At 36.0% G+C, this 14,108-nt stretch overlaps 1 protein-coding gene across 1 annotated transcript; it reads right to left on the bottom strand.

Annotated features, from left to right (window-relative positions):
* Window positions 1-4,345: 4,345 nt before the first annotated feature.
* LOC106671305 lies at window positions 4,346-9,179 on the bottom strand. The gene is made up of 5 exons (XM_014402197.2): window positions 9,073-9,179; window positions 7,953-8,090; window positions 7,734-7,826; window positions 7,466-7,670; window positions 4,346-4,618 (listed from the first exon to the last, which is right to left on the bottom strand). The coding sequence occupies exons 1-5, from the start codon at window positions 9,137-9,139 to the stop codon at window positions 4,429-4,431; spliced, it is 693 nt and encodes a 230-aa protein (XP_014257683.1). The 5' UTR covers window positions 9,140-9,179; the 3' UTR covers window positions 4,346-4,428.
* Between the last annotated feature and the right edge of the window lie 4,929 nt (window positions 9,180-14,108).

Genomic DNA, 14,108 nt, shown 5'->3' with positions numbered 1-14,108 from the left:
CCCAATTATTTTATACTTTTTAATAATCTCAAATTATAAGAAGAATATTTTTTTTTCAAATGCAGGAATTTTACTTTACGTGTTTACATTTCATTTTTTGATGTTTTTAACGAAAGGGTTGATTTCAAATTAAAAAGGGCTACATTGAAATTTAAAAGCGTTATTTTTTAGTAAAAATTAAAAAGTCTTAATGTATAATTAAAAAGGTTGATTTGACGGTGGAAAGCTAAATATATGCCTTTAATTGGAGGTTTTTTAAATATAAAATAATTGACGTCTTAGAAGGCCATATTAAAATTAAAAATTATATAAAATTAAATATAACAATAAAAGAGTTTCCTTGTAAAGAGAGAAATTGAGGTTATTAGAACCACATTGTTTTACAATAAAAAAAGTTTTCAAATTAAAAGAATAACAATTTATTTTTAAATTTAATTTTATATATTTTTTAATTTTAAATGTAACTAATTTAAATATCACCTTTTAAAAGCCCAATTATTTTATATTTAATTTTTTTGCAAAGGCAGGAATTTTAGTTTATGTGCTTACATTTCATACCATCAAAGGTTTGATTTGAAGTTGAAAAACCTGTTCATTTGAAATTAAAAAGCATTAATTTGAAATCAATTTGACCGAAAAAACCCATTTACTTATAATGGGAGATTTATTTGAAAATATACTTCGCCGTAGCTCGCGACATCGCTGCTCCATTTTTTTCGTTGCCCACTCATCCCCTTTCGAAAAAGCAAGCAGGAGCTAGCTGCCGTGAAGTGGACTTATTTTACCAAAACTTTGTCCTTGTCATAGAAAATGCCAGACGGACTGGAAATTGCACCCGCTTCAAAACAAAGGCATTTCGATATCTCCTCGTATGTTTGAATAAACTGCTCTAAAATGAATAAGGATACTGCCAATTTTGTATTTTTATTATAAACTGCATTAAAATTTAGTACAAATTTTACTGTTTTACTGTTAAATTTAGTACAGTTTTTACTGAAGGAAAATATAATTAAGGAATTTTGAAAAATAACAAAATAAAAGGTTTTAACTCTATAATTTTCTTTATTGGACACAGTATTTTTTTTAAACTATTAATACCAGGTATAATGTCCTCTGTTAGCTAAAACCTCTGTGCACCTGTTAGGCATTCTGTTAATAAGGTGACCACTAATTTCATAAGGAATTTCACTCCACAGATGTTGCGATGCAGCGCTCAGTTGTTGCAGGTCTGCTGGCTGCGGTTGGTGATCGAAAAGCTTTCTCTGCAACGCATCCCACGTGTGCTCAATGGGATTGAGGTCTGGAGACAGCGGGGAAAGGGCCAGATGGGAAATTCCCAGGTTTTCTGAACATTGACGAAGAACTCTGGCATTGCCATCCAGAAATCCCAACCAATAAGATCCCTAGTTTGAGGGATGTATTCCTTAATAATTTCTTGGACATAACGGACTGCGGTAAGGTTGTCTTCAACAATACGGAGTCCAGTTCGTCCTCCAGTGTAAATCCCAGCCCAGACCATTACACCGCCTCCTCCCAACTGCACTGAAGGGAGCATGAACTCATTACAATACCCATCCCCGTCCTCAGTACACTCTTCGACGCACTATCACTATACAGACAGAAAGCGACTCATCAGTAAACATAATAAATTCCAATTGGTGTTCATATTCTCCTGAGTCGCTGGTGCGGGCTGTTGCTGCAGGTCGTCTCAAAAGGGCATACGATGTGAGGCCAACTTCCCACAAACGATTACGAATCGTAACTTTATAACGATAAACTAATAAAGTCTTTGAAAAACTAGATATTACATTTTTTTTAAACTGTCTATGTATGAATTATAATAAAATATTTTTTAGATAAAGGTTTTTTTAAATGTATATAATACTTATTACTTATTATTATTATTATAATACTTAACTGGGGCATTGTACGCATCCCCTTTTCTCGGTGGACTCTTCGGCGTCTGCTATTTGCTATGTTATACAGACAGAAACGTGACTCACCAGTAAACATTCCAATTGGTTTTCTCTTCTAGTCGCTCGCTGCACCATATTCTCCAGAGTAGCTGGTGGTGGGTGTAGAGTAGCTACAGGTCGTGTCAATGGGGCATACGATGTTAGGCCAACTTCGTAATCGTTTGTGTTGAAAAAGGCCTTGCCAAAACATCTTGTACTTCATTAAGGATCTGGAGGGTACTATAGAAAGGGTTCCGCCTTGAAGCAAGGACAACATTTCTGTCCTCCCTTACTGTCGTAATGAGCTGAGATCCACTACCAGGCTTTCTATTGGCACTTCCAGTACCTCAGAATCGGGCTAAAGCCCCAGACACAACTCTCAGTATGAAACGACGGCTGCCTCTGCGATATCCACGTCCCGGTGACCTCGATGACTCATTCTCACAATAATATTAAGAACCTCTGGTTCAAGATGATGTCTTTCCATGGTTAAAGCCCATTTGTAAGTATATCGGGTTGGAATGCAGGGCCGCTGGATTCAAACCCTGGACCTTTACCTTACAGTGATGAACGCGGTGTGAACGCCTAAACCGGTGCGGTCCCCGACGTCCCCCACATTTACTATTCTTAAGGAAATCCGTTATTAAAAATGAGAATTAACATTTGTTTGTTTTTGGTTTGTTTTATCTAAATAGAAATAATGTATAGGTTAATTTAATTAAAATTAATAGAATTAGTATAAATTACAAATATCCCTATTCATTTTTGAGCAGTTTACTTCGAGGGATGTGCACAATATCTGCTTTTTTATTCCCTATTCATATTTCGCAGTGTAGTACCGTCCTATCGATTTTCCTACTATCAAACTGGTCCAGTTACACAATCCATCTTCTATGTATAAATTTCTCAATAGCATAACTATACATACTGCTTTTAAGTGTAGTTCTGACGAGGCAAACCCGAAGGTGTTATTGGTTGTAAATATTCAAAATGATACTGTAAACTTACGTTTTCATTGTCGACTTTGTCACCAGCTAGTGACTCTGCACGATCTGTGGAAACACACTTAACAATTTCCTTTGGTAGTCGATTCACTATAAGATGATTAATTTTTTTCACTTCATCATTTCTACCTGTCATTACAGCTCTATTACTCACTTCTTCCTCGGATAAATTTAACGGATAAAACTCTTCAATTAAATTATCGTATAACTTACAATTAATTAAGGTTTTAAGTTGAGATAAAAAAGTCAATGGCACGAGCGGGATTCGAACCTACGATCTTCGGCTTGATACGCCGCTGCTCTACCACTTGAGCTATCGTGACCTCGATCCACTGGGCCATTAACTTCCCATCTCAACCACACCTTTTGAATTTTCCCTCCTTTTTGCCATTTTTCAAGCCGAAGATCGTGGGTTCGAATCCCGCTCGTGCCATTGACTTTTTTATCTCAACTGAAAACCTTAATTAATTGTAATATATTAATTGGTCAAGCCGACCACGAACTAGTGAATTTATCGTATAACATTGCCGGGAAGGGGCGTCGGTGGCCGCAACGGTTTAGGCGTTGACACGGCGCTCATCAATGTAAGGTAAAGGTCCCGAGTTCGAATCCAGCGGCCCTGCATTCGAACCCGACATACTTACAAATGGGCTTTTTTTTCAAAAACACCGGCACCCCGAGGGGCAGGCATCTCTGCTGTTGCGAACCCTCGTAAACAAAACGAAAAAATGCCTGGTATATTTCAAGTTTTTTTTAATGATGTTATTACCGATATCTAATAACCAATTTGACAATTAAACGGAATCTCCATCCGCACGCATATTCTTGGATAATTTGAATTGCTGAAAGCTATTTCACAACAGTCTATTTCTCGGCGGCGACTGACGTTAAGTTTCATTAACTTGTGAATATTTATTAACACATTAACTACATATCACTCACATTATTTTAATGAGCTAGAATAAAGATCTGAGCCTACAATGAAATTGCAATATTGTTTCTAAGTTGCCGTCGGCAGTTACTTCAGTTTTAATCGGCCTTAGCCCTGAGAAGGAATAATTAAATGGAAAAAAAGCTGTATTTATAGCTATTAACTATAACTATGTATATTGAAGACGTTCAAATCAGAAAAGGGTAATTTAAATTCATTCGAGTTTTCCTTAGTTCAAGAGAAAGTGACTCACTGTGTAACGGTAAGTGCTACAAAAGTTCTCTCTTAATGCATAACTTTATTAAAAATGGGTCAACTTTTGGTGACAAAATAAAATACAGCACATCTCGAAGATTGTGCCTTCATTCGTACCAGAATAAAAGTGATGCTTCCTTCCAAATGCAGGAATTGTTTAAAATATGGGTTCGTTTTATAAAAATTGGCGCATTGTTTGGTATAATAAATAGTGTATTTTAAGTTTAAGTTGAATATTTAAAAAAAAAATATGAAGATCATGTAGGTTTTGCTGACGGTGTCCTCATGAGTCCGTTACAGTGTCTTTCGTCTCGTTGGCTTGTGCTTTGCCGAAATTCAAACCTAAGAAACTAGTAAACCAAGCGATCCCTTCTTCTGCGGATTCGTTGACAGCGGCAATCAGGGATTCTTCAGTATTGTCCGGTTTCAGTCCGATACCTTCCAGCGGTTTTTCTTTGTAAGGAACAGGAACGCTGAAACGACAGAACGACAACGACGAAATCGAAATGAACGAGAGCAAGGAATTATCAAAAAAATGTCCGGTTGGTTTGGGTAAAGTGAAAGTTTTAACGATCATCTCGTGCCATCCTGGTCAGCCTAAACTGCGCGGTGACTTGTAAGCCCTCAGAAAACAGTAAAAGGGTCTTTATTTCAAAACCCAGAGCAAGTCATACTTTTTACCCAAAACGAAAGGCTAGTTGAAAGTCACTTAAGGTAAAGTACACTAGAAAGAAAATCCTGAGTCAGCAGTTCATCACAAAGCTACAGAAACAGAAAATTAACTAACAATCAAGAAACAGCATTAGGAACTTTCTCGAATGTTGACGGTGCACATGGTAACACTCATTTTGTACCAATGAATCCCAGCGAGTAACTGATGTAACATACTACAGTTGGACAAAAACTAAAAAGGAGAACGTGCAGGCCTCCATGTTCCACGAAAAAGTTAAGTTGTGACAAGGAGGATGTCACAAGTAATCGCTTTCGCCTCTCCTGTGGAACGGTTATGGATGACCTTTAGTTTTTTTCCATTAATATAACCCTTTTCCGTCGATTTAACCCCTTTCTTCAAATTAACCTTTTTTTAATTTGCACTGAACCCTGTTTTCGTCAATTTAACTCTTTTTAACTTCAAATTAACCATTTTCATCTTCAAATTAACCTTTATTAAATTTCAAATTAACCATTTTTAATTTCAAATTAACTCTTTTTAATTTCAAATTAAGCTTTTCTTTAAAGCATTGAAAGACTTACGACATGGTATGAAATATAATCATGTAAAGTAAAATAATTAAATAAATAACGCAATAATTAATCCTTTTTAATTTCAAATTAACGCTTTTTTTCTGTCAATTTAACCCATTTTTAATTTCAAATTAACCATTTTTAAATTTTAAATCAACCATTTTCATTTCAAATTAATTTTTTAAATTTAAAAATAAACTTTTTTTAAAAACCTTTTGCGACTTACGACATGGTATGAAATATAAGCATGTAAAGTAAAATAATTAAATAAATAAGGCAATAATTAATCCATTTTAATTTCAAATTAATCCTTTTTCCGTCAATTTAAACACTTTTTAACTTCAAATTAACATTTTTTCCATTAGCTTAATTTCAAATTAACATTTTTTAATTTTCAATTAACCCTTTTTTTGTCAATTTTACTCTTTTTAACTTCAATGTAACCATTTTCATTTCAAATAAATCAACCATTTTCACTTTCAAATTAATTTTTTAAATTTAAAAATAAACTTTTTTTTAAATCCTTTTAAGACTTACGACATGGTATGAAATGTAAGCATGTAAAGTAAAATAATTAAGTAAATAACGCAATAATTAATCCTTTTTAATTTCAAATTACTCCTTTTTCCGTCAATTTAACCCCGTTTTAACTTCAAATTAGCCCTTTTCCATTTTTAATCAACCCATTTTTTTGTAAAAATCTTAGTCAAAAAGTAATCTGTTTTTTAAAGCAAAATTTAATTACAAACTTAAAGAAGAGTCATTTATTTTTATCTTTAATTTTATATAATTTTTAATTTTAATTGTATTAATTTTCAAATGGTGTTCTAAGAGCCCAATTATTTTATATTTTTAAAAAATCTGAAATATACAGGAATTTTATTTTACATGGCTATATTTCGTACCATCTCATGTTTTAAGGCGTTAGAGAATGGATTACTTTGAAATTAAAAAACATTAACATGAAATTAAAAAATGTTAAATTGCAGTTGAAAAAGTGTTAATTTATAATTTAAAAAATGTCGATTTGAATTTAAAAAGGGTTATTTAACGTTTAAAAGGGTTAATTTTACGGAAAAAAGCTAAGCACATTGACTGAAAAGGGAAAATTCGCCACATTAACAAAATGCACCCAAAGAGCACTGAACATGGTTCACTAATTACATATACCAGGAAAAGATACATAGAAAAAGACCCATGTGACCACAATGAAATGTTGCAACTTCAACAATGAGGTTAAATAACCTTACAATAGTGATGTAACCTTAACCCAATAACCTTACAATCATGACTAAAAGTAAGATATCAACATCAAGAAAACCCATAGAATCTTGTGGACTAAAACCAAAAATATTGGTACCATAGTAATAAAACTTGAGGTAACCTACGGCTCATTTATCTGGTGTGCCGAAGCTCAACAAAAACCAGCTACGCAAAAATTGGGCTATGCATGGGGACAACACTACTAAACCTCCATTAGAAACATTTATTCAAGGAGAAGCTAAGAAACTACCAAAAACCAACACATTACTACAGGACAGGGTAAAATTCAGAGAGACAGGTATTTTTAGATGACGATGAGGAAGAAACTGTCACTATGCGAACGCTCAATGGAATGTGGAGAGACCTAGGGTACCTAGAACACCTGGGGAAAAGAATTGCAGTAATAACCTAGAAAGAAGGATAGATCGATTGAACTGAAGCAACTGGGAAAAGTACAATAACTAAAAAGCTGCAGTGCTTGGGGAGTACAAAACTTTCCTAGTATTCCAACGTCATAAGAAATTTCAAAACTGGCTGATTGAAGCAGCGAGGACCTATGTCGTGTAGACCAGGATAATCGGAGACAATCTAAGACGTTCATCACCTCGGAGACATCAACAAAATATCTCTAAACGTTATAGAAATGAGTGAAATTAGAAAAGTAATACTGCCTGTAATTTAAACTAAGCAAAACTAGACTCCCTGTTGTCTACGGGTGATGAACATGCCTCGCATATATTGCCAAACCAAAACTATTAGTAACGACCAAATTATGAGAAAAACTGTAGGTAAAATTTCTTGTTAGTGCTTACGTCGTCGAATTGATCATTTGCATCCCCTCTGGGTTCATCTGGAAACACCCAAGGTGGTAGGTGTCCTGAGGATCGCCGAGAAGAGTGGGCTCTAAGTCGGCGCATGCTCTCATCCCGTCCTCGGTCATGGCGATATTGCTTATTCTGGCGCACATTTGTGCTAAATCTAGCAGGACGTTCATACAGGTGACACTCGTGTTCGGTCCTAGGACAAAAAAACGTATAACCTTGATTGTTTTAACATAGTAAACCATGATTAAGATATTACCTTTTATCTGTTCACCAAGAAGTTGACTATCTCCATAAGAAACGTTGAGGAATAACCCTTCTTCCTTGGATAGATATTTCATTGTTATACATCCTGTCAAAACGACAATTTTAAATTTCGCAGTGCAGGTTTAACCAGGGCCGCAAGTTTTCGTCGAAGTAAGCGTTTGTACATTTGATCAAAAGACATTAGTGAAGAAGGGAAAGTGATTTTTTTTACCTGGTCCTCCTAAATCGACATAGGTCATATTGAAGTCAACACAACATTCGCACTTTACTCCGTGGCATGTACACGGTCTCGACAGGTCGAATTCGCTCGGCCGTGATCCCTGGACTTCTTCCCCTTGCCTCTCCAGACCTGGAAACGATTAAGCCAACGAGTACTCAAATATCAGACGGATACAAGCCGGCGTCCCACAAGGGAGCATTTTACGTCCGACACTTTATATTATTTATACTAACTTTCCTGTACACTTACAGGACGATAACTTCGATACCTCGTATTGGCACTTCTTGGTGGTATCCAAAACATTGACCTTGTCAAACCCGGTCCAATGTTTTTCACATTGAAAAAACAGTCCTCCACTGTACATCGACAAAGAGCTACCAACTTCCACTTGAGTCAGATACTTGTAACGATACCTAGACAGCAGACTGCCTAGGATAAAAGACTTGGACAATTACCATGACTTTTAGGACAGAGATCTTTTTTTTAACCGTCAAAGCTCAACTCCAAACAAGACATTACTAATACAATTTTCGACACACAGACTAGAACGGGTGGGTTCCGTCAAGCCTTTCCATATTTATTGCTCCTTCCGATCAAAAGTCCTCGGAGAATTTGTCAAAACTCCTTACCAGTCACTTACTTTACGATACGGAATGGCTTCGACATTACTTTTGACTGAGGTGATCCGATATCGCTTCCAGAAGTACCACACTAAGTTTTCGATCCATTTTAACAATACTGCCAAAGCCTCTTTTACACTTTCCTATATTTAGAACCCGCCATGTCTCCATAAACTACTATGACCTCTAGAATTCGCTCCTTAATCCCTTATATCCAGCCCAAGTCAGGATACTCTTAACATCCTCCGGGTGCAGGGCTTGAGTGTCAGAATATATATATATATTATTATGTACATGTTAGAAATATGTAGTAGCCGTTGTTCGATTTGCACGACAAAATATTAAAGCTAATTTTCTTTATAGTCGAAAAAGTCGAAACCAAAACGACAAGCATGAACCTTTGAACTCTTCCCAAACGTCAGGTTTTAACAATAATTTATGTAATTAAAATTTACTAATTAATCTTTAACAAGTTTGTAAAAATCGCCTACCAGAAGAGATTGACGTTGCGATCATAGGGGTGGCCAAGGAGGCGAAGAAGAGGAGCAGACGGTTCATGGCTGAGTGCAGAAAGTGTACTGATGTTGATAGGAGTCAAGTCCATGGTCAGTAGGTCGACCTTCATCCGGGGGCTTGACACACTTAGTTCCCCTCCGTGCCTCTCACCGTCACTCCGAGCAAGACTTTTCTTTAATGTTTATTGACCATTAAAATCCAAGTCCCAGATGATAAGACCTAACCGTCAAACTAATTAAGCTGAAGTCATTTTTATGGAAATTGTGATTGAATTTACATATGTGTTAAAAGAATATTATAATTTTAAACAAATTTGAGGCTCTTGTGATCTAGCCTGAGAATATTTGGCCAAATGTTGGCAATAAATTCATACAAAAACATTTGCAAGCGACCTACTCTACTAACATAGTATTTACATCGATTTTTCAATTCGACAACGTAGCCGGATCTAGAAAACAGAAAAACTTTCTTCATTTTGGAATAGAATAAAAATATGTTTATTAATTTAAAGTACAATACAATAGTTGATATGCTACATTGAAGCTTGAGACTCGGAACAGCGAGGGTAGGCGGACCAAAATGATCTGAAACGATAGGTACGTTACGCCTCAGACCGCGTGAAGAAAACAGCCTTGGTCTGATATTCATGGGTTTCACGGATTTAGTAGCCGGAAAGATTTACGATAAAGATTTTGCAAATTGTCTTTCTTGTCTAGAGAATTGTTAGAAACTGTGTTCCACTTTTTGGCAGAGTGCAGGTGAAATTGCAGCACCTACGCCGCCCCGTTCCGTAACGGTTTTTTTAAATGTGACTTATTCAGTATGCCAGGCGTGAACGGAATTGTAGATTTTTCTACGATTATTTTCGTCTTGACAAAATTCACGAGGAATTGTTTTCATTTTGTCATTTGTTGTTATGAATTTTTATTTAGCCAACTCTCTCTGACAGAATCATAATCGTTCAATTACAAAAAGGGGCAAGAATGACCGAGATCAACCTATACGTTCATCACCTCGCAGATCCCAAGATGGAATCTCATAGAATGCGAAGGAAATGTAACGGGTTCATAAGTCGTTGCATCCACTGCAACAATACTACAATTCCACAAAAATTTTATGTACACTGGCAGGCAAAACATGTTGTAATATAACTGATTTGTATGTATTTTTATATATTAATCAAAGTTTCACGTTTTTTATCTTTGAATAATTGAGTCTTTGTCTACAAAAGAAACAAATGTAAATCCTAAGGAAATGAAAAATGAGAAAAAAGAGGGACAGATAAAATTTGCTTAAATTTTGTTTTACATTTTTAATTAACATTTCAATATCGCGTATTTTCTACTCTTCCCTTAATTACATCTCGAAGACGCCCCGGCATACTTTCTACCAGTCTGGAAATGTCTCTTTGCTGGAAGTTAGCCCATTATTCACGAAGAGACCTTTCAAGATCGTGGAGTGTATCAAGAAGTGATGGACGTGCTCTTATTCGTCTTTTGAGGTTATCCCATAAATGTTCGATGGGGTTCAAGTCTGGAGAACGGGCTGGCCAGGCTAAGACCTGATTTGATACTTTGGAAGGTACTTTTGTACTATGCGAGCGACATGAGGACGGGCATTATCGTGCATTAGCATAGAATTGTCGCTGATTTCATCAAGGATAGGCAACGCGTGATGTTCCAAAATTTCATCCACATAGCGAGTGGCCGTCAAAAACCCTCCACGAAGGACAACTAACCCTGTGCTACTCTCCATTGTAATTCCCGCCCACACCATCATTGAGCTACGTTGAAAAGGTTGGCTCTGGGAAAAATTACAGGCTTCGTAACTTTCATTTCGCCTACTCCATCTTTCACGCCCATCTGAAGATCATAGAAAGTACAGCAGATCAATCGTCCAAAGACCAATGGCTGTGTTCTCGAGCATATGCGAGTCGTGCAACTCTGTGTGTTCTGGTCAATTCTGGTCCTCTTACGGGGCGAATAGCCATCAGTCCATACTGATTTAATCTTTTTCGAGCAGTCCGTTCAGAAATTGGACACCTCGAACTTCCTGGAGCTGATGAATCGCTTGAACAACAGTTAGGTACCGGTTTCGTAAAATTCTCTAAGTCAAAAAACTGTCATCCTGTTGTCCTGTTACCTTAGGGCGTCCAGAACCGGGTCTTCTATGGTAGGTTAGTTTCTCAAAAACGTCGAACGGCGTCTCGTAGAGTTTCGAATGGAACTCCGATGGCAATGGCCGCATGGATGGAACGTCCATCATCAATAAGTGCCAAACCACGCGCAACATCCTCATCACTAAGGGGCAATTTCAAGTTTAAAAATTGAAATTAAGAAAACTAAACAGTTTATTGCTTCAGAATCCAAATGAGACTGAATAAACATTTTAAAGTCCGTAAAAGGTAAACATTGAAAAATCCTTCATCCTTGTTTTGGATTAAGGACTAAGTGTATTTACCTCTAATTGATAATCCCAATTTAAAGCATCGAATAAATAAATATTTATTGGTAAGAACAATGAGACAAATTAAGGGCAAAGTTTTCTTTTATCGAGAAAATGAAAAAATCAATTGAGTGGAATTTTTTGCCTGTCAGTGTATATACTGGGTCCTTTTTAGATGGCCCGGTTGAAATTCTCTTGAACCAATGACAATATCAAAAAACCAGAAATAAGTGTTTCATATTTTATAGTCTAGTTTCAAACTTTTATCTTTTTTGGTGAAAAATTATACAGAGTACCTTAGGCCCAGTTCAACTTCAAAATTTCAAATATGACCTATACATCCTGACACATCATTTTAAAGGATTTTTTTACGTTGAAAACAATGGTGCAATTGGATTTTAAATGGATCAAAAAGTGACAAAATTATTGCAAAAAGTTTGAAAATAATTGGCTTCTTCACTAAACACGTTCACATTTTTGTACGTTTGTTGTCATTTTAACGCTAGAACCATCAAAGGATGTTGTGTATAATTCTTTTCTGGTTGAGATGATTCTTTACGAAGGCAAAGGGTGCCGATATCATGTAGATGTAGCTGTATCAAATTGTTAACGTACTGCGCCCTTTAAGAGCTATTGTATCTCCCAATCTGTGCTTATAGCACACCGGTTCATCAACAAACGATTATTAGGCCCGGGTCTAATTGGTTGAATTTCTTCTACGCTTACGTTATACATCCCAAAACACTCTCTCCTATGGGCAAATGTGGCGCCACAGTTTGTTAATAGGTGTGTTAGTGTCTCCCCTGCTTCTTTGCAGAACCTGCACGTGACGTGTTGTGTTATGCCAAACTTCTACAGATGCCCATTCAGTCTGCAGTGCCCTGTTAAGAATCCTGTTAATATTCGAAGTTTTTTCCTCCTTGCTTTGATGCCTTCTGTTGTTTCTTTGCTTCTGAAATTTGCTAGAAGTTTCTTGGATTGTTTATGTCAAATGAGTGATTCCACCTTTCCTCATTTTCATTTTGTCCTTTTGTCTATGGTTGAGATTGGTAGCTCACATTTCCTAGGACAGCAGAGGGTGACTTTATTTTGCATACTTAATCTATTTAGTTTAATTTTCCTATTCAGCGCCATCTTTGAGCTACTGATGTTTGAACATAGTACGTTGATAGCACGGGTATCATCCCCATAGATAGTTTTTCAATAGAGGTAGGCGTACCCTACTACCCACTACCTAGTAGGATGGCGGATGATGACTTAAAAGTATCTGTCGGTTATGTGGGATTTTAGGATCAGTTAGTAGGTAAAATGAAACTATTTTAAGTTTCCAGAGTAGCGAGTGAACCCGAGGGCTTCACACCAAGTGGAATGAGAATATCTGTACTCAAAGTCATTACTATATTATTTTATAATCCTTGATGGGTAGTTTTTAAGATTGATTATGCAACTAGGAATAAATAAAACTACATCATTAATTTTAGCATGCCCTTTAGAGAAAAACCGAAGGTGTCCTGTATTGCTTCGCTACTGTCGGAGGTAGGGAAGCCTTGATTCATGTAGGAAATCGGAAAATGTTTTCTTCTACAAAATTACAATACCCGCTCCCATTTTGCGTTCCAGAACTTCATGAACAATTTTATTATATATTATTCTCCATTGTTCTACTTTAATGTGTACTCCTCCAAAACGAAATTTTCCAATCGCATTTCGCGTTTCAGACCATTTTTTTCCATCTCTGTCTGTGGTCAATTCCTCATAACTGGCAAAACTCCGGAACTTTGAGGCCAATTTTTAAGAAATTTTTAGATTGTGAGGGTTGATTTCTAGACAGTCCCCTCTGAATTTCATCGAATCGAATGGACAATGGTGTCGCCTGCGTACGCACAAACGTAAAATCACGCACACAGCTATACCTTCTAAATTACTTGTCGGATTATTATGAAATTTTCAGAGATTATGCGAGTCGCTATCTAGATGATCTCTTATGAATTTTATACTAATCGGACCAACACATGCCTGCGTACGCACAAACGTAAAATCACGTATACAGCTGTACCTCCGAAACCATTCATCGGATACTTATGAAAATTTCAGATATTATGCGCGTTGCTTTCTAGATGATCCCCTATGAATTTTATACCAATTAGATTAACACATACGCCTGCGCAAAATTTGATAATACAATACAAATAAAAATAATACAATAAATAATAAAAAATTTAATAAAATAATAATTTATTTAATAAAAAATAAAATAATACAATACAAATTTGATAATACAAAATTTGAGGAAGCTATCTACACTGCTCACTCGCTTGGCAGACGTTTTTGTCGCCCCCAAACTGAATTCACCAAGAAATGTTTCTTCTTCGCCAAACAGTGTGCACGCATTTTAAGTTTTTTTTTGTTGTTGTAATTTTAAAGAAGATGAATTATTTACATGAAAATGTTCAAAAATAATGAAAAAGTTTTTAAAAAAATGCTGATCAGGGGAAAAGGTACAATGAAGGGAAAAATAATAAAAGGTGGGTTATGTTGATAGCTTTGCTATCAGTAGGAGGGAATG

This window comes from Cimex lectularius, unplaced genomic scaffold, assembly GCF_000648675.2.
Source record: "Cimex lectularius strain Harlan isolate CLEC.00 unplaced genomic scaffold, Clec_2.1 scaffold284, whole genome shotgun sequence".
Taxonomy (NCBI): Eukaryota; Metazoa; Arthropoda; class Insecta; order Hemiptera; family Cimicidae; genus Cimex; species Cimex lectularius.
This window is presented reverse-complemented; position numbering and strand designations above follow the sequence as displayed.

What these genes read in the sequence shown, in the direction of transcription:
- LOC106671305 (XM_014402197.2), bottom strand. Translation starts at nt 9,139, where the DNA reads ATGAACCGTCTGCTCCTCTTCTTCGCCTCCTTGGCCACCCCTATGATC. An exon ending in CGCAACGTCAATCTCTTCTG is followed by an intron (nt 8,091 to 9,072) that starts GTAGGCGATTTT and finishes AATCGTTTCCAG; the next exon opens with GTCTGGAGAGGCAAGGGGAA. An exon ending in TGTCGATTTAGGAGGACCAG is followed by an intron (nt 7,827 to 7,952) that starts GTAAAAAAAATC and finishes TCGTTTTGACAG; the next exon opens with GATGTATAACAATGAAATAT.